At 40.8% G+C, this 18,383-nt stretch overlaps 1 protein-coding gene and 1 non-coding gene across 4 annotated transcripts in view; one reads left to right on the top strand and one right to left on the bottom strand.

The window, feature by feature from the left end:
* Positions 1 to 18,383, bottom strand: part of Nrg1 (neuregulin 1) — a 1,004,076-nt gene that overhangs the window by 358,084 nt on the left and 627,609 nt on the right. Inside the window, exon 1 of one of the 3 annotated variants that reach the window (XM_035452272.1) lies at positions 13,381 to 13,680. The exons of the other annotated variants lie outside the window; for them this stretch is intronic. Within the exon in view, the coding sequence (XP_035308163.1) occupies positions 13,381 to 13,411 (31 nt within the window). The 5' untranslated portion in view covers positions 13,412 to 13,680. Of the gene's footprint in view, positions 1 to 13,380; positions 13,681 to 18,383 lie in introns of those variants that run through there. 3 annotated transcript variants of the gene reach the window in all.
* Positions 1,894 to 2,002, top strand: LOC113832804. Its single transcript, XR_003480278.1, has one exon. It is a non-coding gene; the product is annotated as a U6 spliceosomal RNA (small nuclear RNA).

Below are 18,383 nucleotides of genomic sequence, written 5' to 3'. Positions count from 1 at the left end.
GGAGTGGATCACATATGTAAAGCAAAAATTGGTAATAAATGAAACTCAACATCATGTATACTTTCCTTTTCTCCTAGACATTTTCCAAGGTTTCTATCTGGAGGGTAGATTTACAGACAGCCAAAACAAGCTGTCAAAACAGTTTTTAAGGCTCCTGTGAGTGACTCTTTGGCATAATGCAGATGAAATGGTTGACTGAACTTTTCCTCTTCAGAACAGATTGCTCTGGCACTGTGAACCTGTCATGTTTATCCACAACCCCAAGACAGAGGGTCCTAAAAACACTTTAAGGGGGTGACCTGTTTCTCTTATGCCTAAAGATCTCATCATCATCAATTAGTATTAGTTAATCATTCAAGTCGCTTGGGTGAGTTGAATTTCTACTGTTGAAGTGGGCCATGCCACCACATCATTTGTTTTACATTGCTAGGGAATGAGTCAATGTATGACATGGAACTTACTGGAAAATATAGGCTTGTTTGTTAAAAAGAAAAATTGATTTCCATGTAATCATACAGAAAGAGGTCTCTACTATGTATCCATATACACCTGTATTCTTATTATAAATACTATAGAAAACAAATGCTAAATTCCTAAGGTCCTAATTATGATAATTAACTATTTAACTAGGGAAATAAGATGACAGTTTTGCCTATGAAGGGAACATAGCATTGCCTTGAGGATCCAGGCTGCTGGTGAACTCTGCCTCTGTCCTTTATTAGCTGTGCAGAAGCTCCAAATTTTGGAGCTACTACTGCAGCAGCTTCCTGTTTGAAAAGGAACACATTAGGGACTGGAGAGATGGTTTAGCAATTAAGAGCATTGGCTGCCCTTCCAAAGGACTGGGGTTCAATTCTCAGCATCCACATAGTAGCTCATAACAGTCTGAAACTCCAATTCTGGGGGAATTAAAACATCTTCTGGCATCTGCAGGCATTTCATACAACACAATACACAGGCAAACAAGCGGGTAAAACACCCAAACACAGAAAATAAAAGTAAACAAATCTAAAAAAAATAATTATAAAGGGATTGCAATGGCATAAAAATAAACCAACCTTTACCTTTTGTTATTGGATAGTTTTGCCACTACTTTTAACATCTGATATTTAATCTGTTACATACTGTGAATCCAGATAGCAGTTTATTAAAATTGCATATAATGAATTTAAAAAATTTTTTACAGCTATTATGGCTGGAATATTTAGAGTGTTAGAGTGGTTCTCACTTGACTTTGAGACTTTTGACTCTGAACCTTAGGTTTCCACATACTTCCCTTTTTTTTTTAATTTGCAAAACTGTATTGACACTTGAACTCAGATGACTCCAAAAAGAACTTGACCGAAGCAATCTGACACAACAGCAACTAGGGGAAACTGTGAGAAAATGATCAAAATTAAAAACCACTGACATTCATATAACTTGAGATGTGGTATAAACTGCTGTTGAGTTTGTGACTATGAAAATAATAATAAATTTACTTTCTTGGTCTGGAAAATTCCCATTTCATAAACTGGTTGTGGAGATTAAATTTGGCAATCCATATCAAGTATAGCATCTCACATATGAGAATTATTACAGCTATTACAATTATCATCACCTCTGATAGAAGTAAACAACACTGGACGTTATGTGATGTTCAGAATACTTATTTGGTGAGATCTTTCACATCCGATTCCCCCTCTCCTTGTTTTCATTAAAAGGGTCTCATTATATCACACAGGCTGACCTCAAACTCATCATCTTCCTGCTCAGCCTCCTGACTAGCTGGCATTATAGACCAGTATTAGGTATTTTGTTTTGTTTTTCCTCCTCCTCCTCCACCTCTTCCTCCTCCTTTCAAGCTAGAGAACCATCTGGGAAGGGGGAACCTAGATTAAGAAAATGTGTCCCTTGCTCTCTTCAGCCACACATACACTAATATTGGAATGGTACTGAGAGGATTAGCATGTCCACCTTATTCAAGGATGACATGTAAGTCTGTGAGGTATACCATATTTTTGAGAAAGGTAAACACTAAAAAGGCAGCTTGTTTAGTGCAACAAAGACAATAAGAAAAAGCCCCTTTAGCTCCTTTCTTGTTTGTTTTGTTTTGCCATACTCAGATTTGCTTTTTATTCATCTTTTTGTATTTTATTTTGTTGTATTATTATCCATTAGATGCCTGTTTGCTTTCTAAGGAGAGTCAGTAAGGGCATGGATCTTAATGGAAGGGGAGGTGAGGAGGAACTTGGAAGAGTAGGGGGAGGAGAAATCATAATCAGAATATATTATATAAATAGAATTTTCTTAATATGAGAAAAAATGAAAATGCCTCCATCACATTGTCTTGTAGACAAGTTTTACAGTGTGGGGCATTGGCTTGGTTAGTGATTGGTATGGGAGGGTCCAGTCCACTGTGGGTGCTGGATTGTATAAAAAAACCAACTAGATGAGCAGCAAGCAAGGAGCAAGTCAGAAAACAGCGTGCATCCATGGCTTTTCTTCAATTCCTGCCTCTAGGTTTCCTGCCTTGAATTCCTGCCCTGATTTCCTTTCATGAAAGACTATAAGCTGTGAGATGAAATAAATCGTTTTTTTTGTTTGTTTTTTGTTTTTTGAGACAGGGTTTCTCTGTGGCTTTTGGAGGCTGTCTTGGAACTGGCTCTTGTAGACCAGGCTGGTCTCGAACTCTCAGAGATCCGCCTGCCTCTGCCTCCCAAGTGCTGGGATTAAAGGCATGAGCCACCACCGCCTGGCTGAGATGAAATAAATCTTTTCCTTACCAAGTTGCTTCTGTTTAGGATCTTGATCACATCAATCCAAAGCCAACTAGAACAGGACCTATTCCAATGATGAGTTCTTAACAGGTCTAAACTTAGTACCATGGTTTCCACACCATACAAGGACTTATTTTGTCATCTCTTTAAGTCCCCATTAGCACATTTAAAATATTTCATAGTGAAGATGCTTATCTTCATGAGCTTGTAACTGCTCTAAGATGACAGGGAAGTAAAAATGGGAGTGTAGGAACACAGGGAGATGAATTAAGTGCAAGTTGATGGTTACTGAAATATCCTCTGAGTTATCTGCTTTCTTTATTAATGATAGGCACCAAAACATAGGGAGCTTTGACTTTATGTTCGACTTGACTACTTTACATAGACTTTTGAGGAAGAGAGAACCAGAGCACATGGAAATAATTACAGGAAGAGAAAAAAACTTCTCAAAATACACAATTTCATCATCAGTTACCTAGCTACATTTCTCTAGTCAGCCAAATTCGCAGTGGGTTTTGTGTTTCATGTATTTTATCAGAGTTTTATTGTTTTCTCTTGCTTCTCCATCTGAGGTAGATCTGAGCTCTGAAGTCAGCCGAAACAACTGATGGGAGATGCTTAAAGCTTAGGTTTAAATAAAAAAATGAACATACAGTGGATCCTCTTCTGAGGTGTGGAATGGATGTCTTGGCATGTTTGTGGTTATCAAATATGCTTGGGCTACTTGTTATCTTTGAAATTGAAGAATGAGAGCATCTATACATATTAATGCATTATTCTCTATTTAAGGAGGGAAAACTATTTCATAAAGTATTAGTCTTTTCCATAGCTTCCTGGAAATTTGGAGGCACATCGAGAATGAAGTTGATCTAAGGTCATATAAAAATCAGTACCAGGTTGATAAGAGTCCAGGGATTCTGAAGAAAGAATCCAAGAGCTCCAGATCAATGAGAACTTCTCTTTTCAGCATTTTCTGCATCAGAGGCTAGCTTTCATAATGAACCTGCTTAATAGTTACCAAACACTTTGTCATTTTATGATATAATGTGATTAGCAGACAGCAAGTTAAGATTACAGAGAAATGCAATTCAACTGAAATAATTCAAATAAAGTTCTTCAAGGGAGAGGAGATGCAGGCTACTGCATTTCCAGATATTTTCAACAAAATGAACAAAGCAAATGATCAAAACCGAAACTACAGTGCAACTGAGTCCAGTAAGGTGTGGTACTCACTGTGAGTACATGGCACACATGTATGCGGCTGCATGTATACATACGTGCACATATGTGTGGATGACAAATTGAGCCTCAAAGACTTTCCACTTTCTTTACTGAGGCAAGGTCTCTCACTAAACCTGAAGCTCACAGATTCCATGAATTTAGTTAGTCAGGCTAGCCCAGGGGCTCCATCTCTGCACTGCACACCACCCTGCCCAGTGCCAAGATTACAGGTAGACACCACATCCACTTAGCTCTGACATAGGCTTTGAGAAACTGAACCCCATTATTCACACTTGCCTGGAAAACATTGCTTCCCCCCAAAATCTTTTCCTACACATATTATGGGCTATTTTCTGTGCCACCCCTCCCCCACTCCTCACATCATTACCTCCATTTTATTCTCCTACCCCCTTCCTTTTGAAGAAGACAGATCCATTTCATGCTAAAGCATCTTAAAGGAACAGAACCAGGATGATGCATTTCATTCTATAACACTTGTCCTAAAATTTCAAAGTACATATAGGATGCCTTAAGGCAGAGAGGGCACACTCATTTTACTTCAGGTACTTAATGTTGCAAGTCTGTTAGGGTCAAGTTAGGCTCGATGCTAAAAACAATAATGAAGTGTAAGTCTGAGAACATAGAGCCAAGACTAGAAGTTTTGGTTCAAGCCAAAGGTATGTCACCTCATACAAAGCAATTCAATCTCCTTTCTTAAGTTGTTTTATTTCTGAGAAGACAAATGGCATAGGTAACAGCTATTGATCATCCCAATACTGATGCTGTCACAAGAAAATTGATTGTGTAGCTTACAGGGAGATGCACTCTTGGCCCTGCAGAACTACTGTGAATTGGTGATGTGCCTATTGACAGCTCTGGGTTCCCTTTTCTTACCACATCAATTTGTTTTTTTCTCTCTTCTTCCCTCCCTCCCTCACCCCCTCCCTCTCTCCCTCTCTGTTTCTCATCCTTTCTTTGGGAAGAAGTTACTCTTGCCTCTTTAGACATTCAGTATACTTTCCTTAACTCAAAATTTGATTCCTGGAAAGACATCAAATTAAACTCATTAAACTTAATCAATTAAAGGCCATCGAGAAGTTAGTGACAAGTCTTGGTGGTGTGTTCACCTCAAAGGCAATTGGACTTTGAGTCTGAAATCCATTTAAATCTGGTGACCTCTTGTGATGGACACTCTTCTTTGGCAGAATGATTGGTTTTAAAACCACTACGTAACCATGAGGCACACTTCATTCTGGGTGTGTCTGTGAGGTTGTTTCCAGAGAAGATTAGCTGAGGGGAAAGATTCAGCTCGACTTCCCTGGCACCATGTATGGTATAAGAGCCTGCTGGGATAAAAGGGGGAAGCATTCCTTTCACTCCACTTCCGGACTACAATAACCTGCACTGTTGCTGTGCTCAGTCACCTTCCCTTGACATGAGGGAAGCCTTGAACAAAATGATCCTTCTCTCCCTCAAGCTGGTTGTGTTAGGCATTGTGTCACTGTAGAGACAGAGAAAGTAATATGCATCTGTTACTCAAATACAGTGTGAGTTCAATTACCTTTTGTCACCTTGGTCACCTCTACCATCATTCAGTACTGTGCCACACTCTCACCCTGGCTCTCTATGAGACCATATCACTCTTTAAAAATCTCTTCAAAGGACACAGGCTCCCTGATCAAACTCTCAAAATGGCTCTCACCATAATGAGGATGATTTTCAATCCCACCCTGGCCTGGTAGCTCTTATAGAATTCCACCAAGGTCCTTTTGTCAAGCTCTTTGGGCTCATCCCATTGTTGCCTGTCCTGAAATCATGAGCTTTTTTTTTTTTTTTTAAACAATTTTATTAGTTTTTTGAGAATTTCATGGAATGCATCATTTTAACCATAGTTCACCTCTAGGTCTTCCTTCTACATTTTCCTTTCCTTTCCTTTCCTTTCCTTTCCTTTCCTTTCCTTTCCTTTCCTTGCCTTTCCTTGCCTTGCCTTGCCTTGTCTTGCCTTCCCCTTTCCCTGTCTTTTCTTTTCTTTTCTTTTCTTTTCTTTTCTTTTCTTTTCTTTGCTTTTCTTTGCTTTGCTTTGCTTTGCTTTGCTTTGCTTTTTCCAGCCAAGGTCTCTGGAACTTACTCTGTAGGCCAGGTTACTTTCAAACTCACAGAGTGAATGGGATTAAAGGCTTGTTCCACCACTGCCTCGTCTAGCTCCTCCTTCTAATTCCTTGAACCCTAACCCTCCAGCTCTATGTCCTCCTTGTTTTTGATAATAACTTGTACACTCTAACTTGTGCTTCTCTTGTAATCCTTGATATGAGGTCATCCACCAGAGTATAGTCAACAAACCAGGAGCCACACCCTTCAAGAAAACTGACTTTCCCTTCCCCAGAATCAAAAATCTGCCAATAGCTACTCGGTTAAGGGTGGGGGTTCAAGAACTCATTCCTACACTAAGCAAAACATTGATTGACTTGATTATACAGTCTTGTGCAGGCAACAAAAGCTGCTGTGTTTTTGTGAGGACAGAGATGTTGTCATATCCAGAAGACACTGACTGTTTCATTCTAGTCTTCCCTGGCTTATAGCTCTTACAATTTATCTATCCCTCTTATGTCATGGCACCTGAGCTTTGGAGAGTGGGGTGTGGTACACATGTTGCATTTGTGGCTGAGCATGCCATTGATATTTATTCTCTACACTTTGACTAGTTGTGATTTTCTGTCTTAACCACCATCCACTGTGGGAAGCAACCATTCTGGTGAGGTCTAAGAGCTGAAGCACTCTAGAGGCAGAGGGATAAAGATAGATAGTGCAGCTTGATACCAGCGGACATTTGTTTTAACCTCGATTGCCTTAAACCCATGAGGCTCATTCCTACTTCAGGGACTTCTCATTATTTCACTCTTTCTGCCTGGACTCCTGTTTTGAGCCTCAGGTCTACTTAAGACATCTTCTGAGGGTCATATGAAAGAACTCCATGACAACTTGTGGTCAGTATACTCTCCCTCATTTCTGTTTTGTTCCTATTTCATTAGTCACTGCTTTATATTTCCAACTCATCATCATCATAACTATTAATATTATTATTGGTCCACTCCTCACTAAAATAGACAGTCTCCACCTTTCTTGCCTATCACCCTATTTTCAGAGTGTTCTATAAGCAGAAGGCCTTCAATAAATGTACAATTAAGCAGGGAAGCAATAACAAAAGAGTGAAAAGCCTTTTCAGACATTTTATCTTGAATCAAATGAAGAGAATGCTCTGTATTAGGAGAATTTTGCTATGCATAAGCTGCCCATTAGTAGAGCTGCCTATGTGGTCATCATCAAGCAGAAACTCTTCAGACAAACCATGATGCACCCTACTTTGTAATTAGTAGTAGTTCTTTCACATACCACATCATGTATGTATGTATGTGGGTATGTGAGGGGTATCTTTTTATGTGTGTTTTGGGTGAAGAGGGAATACTGGCATAGCCCCTTTTCTTGGCTTTATAGTTTATTGTATCAGCTGCATACAGATATAACCTGGTTATGCATGTTTCTTGAGATCTATGACCTCTTAGTATAGTACAAACATTACCTCTCTCAGACTACATTTTTTTCTAACATCAAACCATCATGTTACTCTTGATTATCAACCTGAATGGATTGAGAGTCATCAAGGAAATTACTAAAATATCCCCCAGGTTATATTTGCAGGGAATTTCTGGAGATTAGATCATCTGGAAGGGCAGTGACCAAAGGAATAGATTAATCCTTTGTTGGATTCAGAACATAGTGGCATTGTTGAGAGGTGTGGAAAGATAGGAGATGAGGCTAGTTGTAGGAATCAGGCCTCGAATGTGGGAATATGTCCTTCTGTCTTCCCTTTTCTCTGTTTTCTTATGTGCCATGAGGTCAATCACTCTGTTTCATCCTGTCTTCTTGGTCATGATTGAATGAAAAAAAATAAACAAAAACAAAGTAAAGGACATGATTGCTCCTAGGTATGGTGGAGGAGAAAGTTTATTGTAGACAAAAGAGAGAGCATAGCCAGCTGGAACATCTTGGAGTTTACAGAGTGAATAGGTGAATAGATGGGCTGTGTGAGGGGAGGGGCATGAGGGGGAGTGAGGAAGGGGTAGACCAGAAGGCCTGGAGGGTAAAGGGTAGACAAAATGGCCAGGTAACTAAATGGTTGATTATATAGGGAAGGGCAGCCCAGCGCCCTGAGCTGGAAAAGTTTAGGATAGGGAGTGGGGTATGCCAGCCAGGAGGGCCCTATCAAGGGTCCCAGGGAAACCCTGGTGGCCAGGGCTGTTTTGACATATTAAATAGGCACCTCACCCATTTATCCCTATACCTAACAATGATGAACTGAATCCTTTGAAACCATGAGCTAAAGTAACACTTTTATGCCCTAGGTTGTTTTGTTCAGTCTTTCTGTCATAGATCTGCAAGGGAAATAGAGTCATTCACAATTTCTGTTACAACCAAGGTCCAATACAAGTGAGTAACAGTGCTAGGTTCATAAATGGGAGCTCCTTATACCAATCCATGTAAGCTAACATTATCTACATAGCAAAGTGATGGGAGTCCTGTTACGTACAAGGTGCAGAATTCTGTATTCATACTCTCTTGTGCTATTTCCCAGTAGTGGTGAGAGTTTAAGTTTGGAGGACTTCAGAATATTTCTCTTGGCCTTTCATCTCTCAAATACAACATTTATGAAAGAAAACCCAATCATGGAGGCAGGAGGGGCTCCCTAAGTCCCATCTCCATCCCCATACAAGGAGCTATTGACAGTTGATGGCTGCCATAGGATGGAGACTCACTTCTTTGAGGAGTGGCCACTGGCAGGTTGCTTGTGCTTTCATGAGTAACCCCACAGCTATGCACATGTAGGCAGTGCTCACTGGACTCAAAAGCTTGTCTACTAAGATAAACTGGGTTTAGAAGGGAGCGATTGGGTGACTTATATGCTTAAGATACTTTGTATTCTTCCATTAAATTAAAATAAAACACAAATAACTCTCTTTATGGCCTAAGGAGGGAAACTTGGTCCCATGTTAACAAAAGGAAGGCATTCAAAGCTCAGGAGCTCTGCCTATATGACAGCAGTGGGGCATGACAGAATCAGTTTTGTTTCTATGTCTTAATAAGAATTATTTTCTGAAAGGATTTGATAAGCTCATCCACATAGGTTTATAAACGGATTCCAAAATTTGGGAGATTTGCTTCAACAAAGTAGAAAGCCCCACTTGTCTTAAACCAGAAGAATAAAGCTGAACTTGGGAGTTTCCTGGTAGCCAGTAGGTAAGTTCACATGACTGGAGGCAGAGATTACTGCATAACATTCTGAAACTGTTAGCTAATTGCCTCTATCTCTGTTACTTGAGTTCAAGTCCTCCTCGCTGTATCCATTTCTGATAATTATTTTTCTTACCCTCCATTTTCTTATCTCTGAAGTGGAAATAACAACACTGAATTTTCAGACAGTCATGAGATAAATACATTCAATGTGTCCATCAGCAAGGGTGCTGCTAACTCTGAGGCCCACTATGACCCCGATTGTTGGTGTCTAAAGACTGTATACTCAGCTTTCTGGATAGATTTGGGGAAATAACTTATCTATATTTCCCCCGCTTTCCTCAAAACATTCACCATACTTCATCTTGCTTGTTTCTGATAGAGAACAGAAAACAGGTCTATCAAAGTATCAAAACATTAATAATCAAATTGAACAATTACTTTGTTGGCCTTGATATACTTTCTGAATTCCAACCCGATAGCTAGCTATTCGACTTCCTTCCCATTTTACATGCCTTCGTTTTATGAAATGGGGCCTCATTAGTAACCAATTGCTAAGGAGAAATAGCTGGCAGAGGCCCTAGATCTTACATGCCTAAAGGCTATGGAATGCCACAGCCTTTTGTTTTTCTTAGCTAGAGGAGATGCAAATATTTAACCATGAATCATCTGAGCCAGGACTTCCTCGTGGTCACAGTGGCAGGCCTTGCTGAATCTTTCTTTTGTCAACGTCTGGATAATCAGGGGCCTCGGAGGATATTTACTCAGCTTCTGATCGGGCTTTGCTCCTCCTTTTCCGTACAAGTGCCCTCTGGAAAGCCTCAGCTCTGGGATTATTTTTTCTAGGATTCCAGTGAGCCTTTCCATATTAGCGATAAGGGGAAGGCTTTCGTGATTCCAATCCAACACATTCCTCTGTTCTCTGTTGTTACTCAGTCAACAGACACTGCAGAGCGCCTTCCTTAGGCCAGATGCTAAAAGGACTCCTGTAGAACAGGTTGAAAATGACAAGTTGCAAATGAAAGACAGCACAGTCTGATGCATGCTACAGATGAGTTAAAAGGAAAAGATGAAGGACTGTACTAAAGTGGAGAATGGGACCGTGTGAGATGCAAGTTATTCATTGTACATGAGGGAGACCAAGAAAGAAGCCTTCAGAGAGATTTGCAAAGGAAATTGCAATTCAGAGTCCATGGACAGAAGTTTCCAGGCACCCTGTGGAGATAGAAACATTACTGCAAGCTGAGGCTTAACACAGATGAAAACATGGTACTGTGAAAGAATAACTGTACCACACAGCTGGGCAGAACATACAGTCCATACATGTAGTAGTAAGCAAGAACCTGATAGCTGGGACTGGTTCCCAAAGCTCAGCCGTCTAGGGACAATGGAGTTTGTAACAGTGTTCTGTAGTTTGCCTCCTTAAGAAAGCATTTCACGTCGGGAGTTGGTGGCGCATGCCTTTAATCCTAGCACTCCGGAGGCAGAGGCAGGCCGATCTCTTGTGAGTTCGAGGCCAGCCTGGTCTCCAGAGCGAGTGCTCTCCAAAGCTACACAGAGAAACCCTGTCTCAGAAAACCAAAAAAAAAAAAAAAAAAAAAAAAAAAAAAGCATTTCACAATACATGGGAAATTAGTTTTTAATCAGGGAACAATTAGTGGAAAACCATTTAACATTAAAAAAACACACACCTATTAGATGAGTTCATTAAGTAGTCAGTTCTTAGCACACATTCAAGTTAGTCCCTTACTAAAATTTGACTTTTTCAGAACTCACAGAAATTATAATTAAAATATCAATAATTTTGAAGATTTTTTTTTCTAAAATCCTATTTTAAGCATTTCTTTAAAACTCTCAGACTTGGGGAGCTCTTGGTCCCAAGACTGATAGCTGGGATGCCAGCATGGGACTGATCCAGACCCCAGGAACATGGGTTTCAGTGAGGAATCCTTGGAAATCTATGGGACCTCCTGTAGGAGTTCAGTACTTATCCCTAGCATAGGTGTGGACATTGGGAGCCCATTCCACATAGAGGAATACTCCCTGAGCCAAGACACACGGGGTGGGCCTAGGCCCTATCCCAAAGGATACAATAGACTCTGATAACACCCTATGGAAGGCCTCACCATCCAGGGGGAGCAGAAAGGATATGTGATAGGTAGGGTTTTAGTTGGGGAGAGGTGGTAAGTGAGGAGGGGAGGGAGAGGGAACTGGGATTGTCATGTAAAACAATCTTGTTTCTAATTCAAATAAAAAAAAATCCATTGTAGAAAAAAAATAAACTCTCAGACTTATTAAAGTGATCTCATTATACCCAGCACAATATCTAAAACATAACAATTAAAGAGAGCCCCTGCAAGCTAAGTAAATAGATGAATGCATATGGTACATGAGTATTGAGGAAGGAATGCCATGAGGCAGGTGAAACAATGCATTTGGATTTTGCCATGTGATCTCGAGCAACTGCCAAGTGAGAAAATCAACATTCAAGGGATTACATTTAATACAACCACAGTTTTAAAATGCCAGTGATTTCCATCATAGTGGCTGAGAAGCACATATGTAGAAGGAATGCAGTTTATGTGTATTTCCAAAATAGACACCTCTGAGAAGAGGATGACACATGATGTCCACGATGAAAAGGACATGCATAAGATAGTCCTATTTAATTATGTCTGGATGGGTGTGGGTGGCTAGTGCACATAAACAATTTAAGAGAGGTTAAACTCCCAAATTTTAATGATGTCATGTTTTAGAGTAATAGGGTTTTGAGTAGCTTTCTCTGTTAGGTATATTTAAGGATTACTTTCATGTAAGACTTACATAACAAACAGTTATTTTTACCTTGAGAAGTTGTGAATTCACAGCTTCTTGTGTATCATAGATAAGCAAGCAGGTGGCAGAAAGCCACATGGTATCTTTATTCATCACATCTGTTTTAAATCTAAAGTTTCTAGGTTTGAAACTCAGTTTTCCTTTCTACTCGTGTGGCCAAGGCTATGTACTTAATTCTTCATGCTTCCAGTTTCCCTGCCTGTAAATTAGCCAAAGTAACAGCACCTACTTTTCTAGAGTTGTTAAGGGAATCATTCAATAATTACTTGTAAGTCACTTCGATTAATATCTGATATGGAGTAAAAATTATACAGATAATTATTATATTAAATAAATAATTATAATTCTCTTATTTCTATTGCTGCAATGAAACACCTTGACCAAAAAGCAAGTTGGGGAGGAAGGGGTTTCTTGGATCTATGCTTCCATATCAGTGTTTATCACTAAAGGAAGTCAGGAACTCAAACAGGGCAGGAATCTGGAGGCAGAAGCTGATGCAGAGGCCACAGAGGGGTACTGCTTACTCGCTCGTTCCTCATGGCTTGCTCAGCCTGCTTTCTTTTAGAACCCAGGACCACCAGCCCAAGGATGCAACCACCCACAGTGAGCTAGGCCCTCCCCTATACATCACTAATTAAGAACATGACTTACAGTATTGCCTACAGACTGATCTTAGGGAATTTGAGGCATTTTATTAATTGAGGTTCCCTCCTCTCAGATGACTTTAGCTTGTGACCAATTATTATCCGGCACAATAACAAACTGTCCTGAGTGCTGCAATGAAGCTCTCCAAGGAAGACTGTGGGAGCAGGCAGAGAAGTGACTGACTCAGCCAGCCAACTGTCAAGAAGAGGATGCGGGGGTGGGTATCTCAAAGCAGAAAAAAAAATGAACTACCAATGAAGTTGTTTGTGTTCAACTCAGAACTAGGAAGACAGAAAATGGAAAATCACATTTCCCAGGAATACAGGAGGACAAAGCAATACCCTAGAAAAATGGTTACTATTGCTGTCTTCTACTTCTAGGGCCAAAGGGAGTCAAAATTGTTCATGTCTGAAAAATGAAATCAGAATATGTTACCTATCCCATCACGGGGTTGTGTAAGTAGCATATTTCTGTCTCCTTTATTGGATACATTCTCCCCACCTTCTCTCATAGACAGGGCTCTCATTCTGTAGACCAGGCTGGCCTAGAACTTACTATGTAGCCCAGACTGGTATTGAATTCAAGTAATTCCTGACTCAGCCTCCGCAGGGGCAGGAATACAGGTATCACTCACCAAAGCCAACTTCCTTTACTGCACTGAACATACATCCAGTCAAAATCCCATTGCCTTGTCTGTTGCAGTTCCACTGAGCATAGTCATCTTGTTGAATAAGCTGTGCCCAATCGATGGCATCTGAACTTCTGTAAAAGCCCAGACATGTGTATAACTCCCCGTTAGATATTCCAGGTTAGGTCATCATGCAGTGGGTTTTCATCATGCCTGAGCGAGCCCGTGGTGATCACTGTTAGTCACTCCTCTTCCTACCCACCTTCTGACCTGTCACTAACTTATTGCTCACACTTCCTTCCGTTATCTCAGCATTTCTTCAGATTGTGATGTAAAAAGGCTTCAGGGCACATGATTTGACATGATTTGAATATGGATCAAAAGATAATCTCTTTGTAAAAAAATGTGTCTGTGATTATTAACGTATAAAGGAGCAAGTTATAAGCAAGTCTTTGATTAGAAAGATGAGCAATAGATGAGCAGAGGCAAGAAGGGGGAGGGAAAAGAAACTGTTGTCCCTGCAGAAGAAAGAAAAATGGGAAATTGTTACAATTGGAAGCTGGAGGGAGAAGCTCATCCATGGGGACTTCCATGATGACTACATTTGGAGGATTTTTAACATGCCTCAAAAGGGCAAACGAGATTGTCATAGTGTGCAATGATGGGAAGGGAAACAGAAACTATAAAACCACAAGAATAAAAGCTGACAAGAAAGTAAAGGGCATGGGGGCTGAACACCTTAAACTCTAGATGGAGAAAGGGGGAGTAAAGACAGAGGAGAACAGGGTTAACTGACCACCCCCCACAAACCTAAGAATACTCTGACTTCAGTGACTGCACAGTACTTTAGCAGGAAGGGTTTAGTACCACAAACAATGCCACAGGTATGGCCCAGATCCAATCTTCAGTGAAACTCATATCCCCAATCGCTAGAAATCTGGCCTGATGACAACTCACAGTTTAAGCCTTCTCTAGGAGCTGCCTTCAGCTGAAAATAGTCCTTTAGCTTCCCAGAGGCACAGCTTTTCCTGGGGTGAGCTCCTACTGACTCCCAAAGTGACACATGCATACTTGACCAGGAAACCCTTTGCTGGGTTCTAAGTTCTAAGGGGGCCATTACTGTTCCGGAGCTGGTGAGATGATGTACTTCGGATCTGCAGTGAACGATTCCCAGCTGCCTTCCTCTGCAACCTCCACCCTTGCACAGGAGCTTCTGCAAGTGGAGCCCACTGAACCTGCAACTCTTAACTCTATATCCACATCTGTGAAATTGAAAGTCATCAGACCCATCCTATGTCTGGGATGCAATCAAGTCCATTGCCCTTGACTGCAAAGACACAGCCCACACATCCTAAAAGCTGAAGTTTTGCTCTGTATCACTTACTTTTCTTACATAAATTGCAGTTCCAAATCCAGCCTGAATTAGTGTCCTTAATACTTCTTCCCTTTGGGATTTTTGTTTGCCTTTTAGTGCATGAATTGCTGGGAGGTTAGTCTAAGCAGTACTTGTTACTATGGCAACCAAGGAGGGATTCCTTGTCAAGCCTGCAACAGCAAGACCAGAGTCATCACTCTAGACTTTGTCTTTTAGTATAGTTCACATTCACTGAACCATTCACCAAACATGCTGTGTTTGTCAACTTTGTTCTTTTTGTATGATTTCCACTCTACATCAAGTCCTGCTAAAACATATTATGGCTACCAAATGCAAGACAATTTGATAATGATCTGATACTGTGTGTTTTACCAAGTCAGAAGTAACTTTCTTCTACTTCACAACAAAATACTAGTTTACCTTCTTTATAGTCACAGTCACCCCTCATCAAGATTCAGGACAAATGGTGAGTTCACAGCTCCACAGCCAAGAGGAATGTGTGATTCTGACATGGGTAGCTATGCTCTTTCAATCACTCCCATCACCTTTTACTACATAGATGGTGTTGGCTCTCCTACAGGACTCAATTTCAGAATCTAAATCAGGAGCACTGTTGACAGTCCTACATCCAACCACACTATGCTAAGAAGGAACAGCCATCTCTGTGCACTGAGCCCTTGCCATGGTCTTGCCATTGCTCCATACAGACGGAGCTGTCTACTAGATGAATCTGAAATTAAATAACTGGAAATAAATGACCAGGCTTCATGCCATACAGCTACTTAAAAACATAAAATACAAAGCAGTTCAAAACTCAATTTAAACAGTGTTCCTTTTCTCCAGAGGAAGAAAAGAGATTTTAATGCAGGGGCATGTCGCCAAGTACTTCAACTATTGCATTATATGTGATTGTTAAGGTTTGACCATATACAGCAAATTTGAGTTACACTATCTTCTCCAAGCAACTCATAAGGACAGGCTTCTGACTTTGAGTGATATGTTGATCCAAGTAATTACCTTGGGAAAATATCCTCAGTGACAAACAACCTCAGTGACATGCTAACCACAGCAGCTATTCCAAGCCCTTTAGAGCACTGGTGGCTCATGCAGTCACACCTTTCCAGTGAGGCCAGTGGCTGGCTGATGTTATTCCTACCTACCCAAGAAGACAACAGTGTTCTCAGAAGATGTCTTAATTTGAGACATTTTCTTTCTGTGTAGTCTAAGCTCCAACTCTAAGATGATTTTGTCCATATCAAGTTGAAGATGAGAAGAGAGGCAAATGGCTTCCAAACATCATATTGTTCTTTGTGTGTATCCCTGTTTCCTAATGACGAAAGGACAGGTTGTGTTTCTCTCCCCAAATTCTCAGGTGGCATGAAAGTCCTGCTCAAACTGCTGTTGAGAATCAACTGACTTTGTCTACAGCATTAATAGGAGAGAAGGTGCCTACGCTTACTGCAACTTGCTATACCATGGCTGGCTGATATATACAGGAGGCCTGCCCTTTTCTGAAGAGAAAGGAGGAGGAGTGGATGTGGGGATGGGATTGTGGGAAGGGACAGGGAGGAGAGGAGGGAGGAAGGGGAAACTGTGACGGATTGGGCTGGAAAAAATAAATGAATTAATTTAAAAAAGACTTGATCTCACTATGTGCCTAGGCTGGTCTCTCAATTTATTGATCTCTGTGTGTCTCTCTCTCTGTCTGTCTCTGTCTCTGTCTCTCTCTGCATGTGTATGTACATGCATATATGTACTTGTGGAAGCCAAGAGTTTAACCTTGGGGATTTTCCCTTATTATGCATTTTTTGTTTGTTTTCTAAGATGAGGTTTCTAGCTAATCAAGAGATGGTTCAATGGTTAAGAGTACCGGCTACTTTTCCAGAGGATCTGACATTGTCTTCTGGCCTCTTCGAGTACAAGGCTTGCACATGGTGCATGGGCATACCTGTAGGAAAAGACACTCATACACATTAAAAACAAAAAAGGGTCTTTAATTAGCCCGAATGTCACTGTTTCAGGGAGCAAGGCGCAGGCAGCCATCTGTTTTCACTTTCCAGCACTGGGATTAGAAGTGGGCATCGCTATGTGAAGCTTTTCACATGATGCCGGGGGCTGAGGGGCCGGGGTGTTGAACTCAGGTCCTCAAGCTTACTTGACAAACATATTTGTAGACTCAGCTATCTCCTCATTCCCTATCTGCCCTACAATTCTATGGTGGAGGCTTTCATATGGTAGATTTCCATGTGATGACCTCAAGTCTATCCTTCATGCTTGATGCTTTTTCCTTCTATAATAACAAAGCATGTTCAACATATCTGTCATTTCTCTACTTCTTTGTCCACACTAAAGTGCCCCGGGGACCCCAGATAAGATAATAAGAGGATTATCTTCAGGCCTCGGTTACCCCATCATCCTTTCTGATCCGGTTACTGACAAAATTGCCTTTTAATGATGTTATCCAGGACCAGACAGATGGCTCACTTGGTGAAGGCACTTGCTTCCAAGCCTGACCCCTGAGCTCTAGCCCAGCACCAATATGATTGAAAGAAAGCACTGACTCTTAAAAGGCCCCCCACATGCATGCTGTGACATGCATTCCCTGGACCCCAGGTAAATAACCGTAATAAAAACATGCCATGTAATAATGAAATCACTATTTAAGATACTGTTTTTAGCAACCTGTTTTGTCTTGCTGTTATAACATGCCTGAAGTTGAAAAATTTTGTAAAGAAAGGAATTACCTTTAGCTAACAGTTTTGGAGGAGCAAGAATATGAGCCAATATTAGCTCTGCTCTGCTGAGGGCCTATATTATGTTAATGGAGGACTATAGTATGTTAAGAATTCATTGCAAGATGGAAAGATCATATGAGAATACAAGAAGCAAGAGATGGGGAGAAGGCAAGCTCACTCTTTGTATTAACTCCCTGCTTCCATAAGAATGAAGACACTCTCACTAAACCTGACTCACTCCCAAGGGAAAGCTGTAACCCTTGTAGAGCTATGTAGAGCCGACATGAACTGAGTCACTTTCCATTATATGTCACTTCTTGAAATTTCCACAGCCTCCCCACCACCATCCTGGAACCCAAGCCTCTAGCCATGATTCTCTGGGAGCAAAGCCATATCTAAACCATAGCCTGCCTAAGCAGAAATAAGTATGGAGTACAGAGACACTCAGACTCTCAGGGTGGATTCACTCTAAAGCAATGGAACTGATTTCTTTTTCTTGGTGGGTTTCTTTTTTTTATTTAAAAGGTTGTACAAGTAAGAAATTCCTGCTTCTCTATCGCTACAGCAGCTAAGCATAATTACACCATGGAAGCCAATATTGTTAGCCCGTGAAAGAAGGTTTGTATTACAGCACCCATTGGTTCTCCTTGTTTTTACTTCCTTTCTATTCCTACTTCAATTCAAAGAATTAGAACTTGGGAAGGAAGCCCTTCTGTCTTTCATCTCACTGCCAGCGTGGCACTGCTGGTATCTTTGCCCCGGTGCATAGCTGGAGGAATTATAGCTGGTTCTTCACTTTATTCCATTGACGAGCACAATACACAAGACCTTGCTGATGAGCCCGTAGCTATTGAAATAAAAATCTCAGCCCTCTGCAACATCCTTGGGGTTTTGAGCAC

Source organism: Cricetulus griseus, assembly GCF_003668045.3.
Source record: "Cricetulus griseus strain 17A/GY chromosome 1 unlocalized genomic scaffold, alternate assembly CriGri-PICRH-1.0 chr1_1, whole genome shotgun sequence".
NCBI classification, from domain to species: domain Eukaryota; kingdom Metazoa; phylum Chordata; class Mammalia; order Rodentia; family Cricetidae; genus Cricetulus; species Cricetulus griseus.
This window is presented reverse-complemented; position numbering and strand designations above follow the sequence as displayed.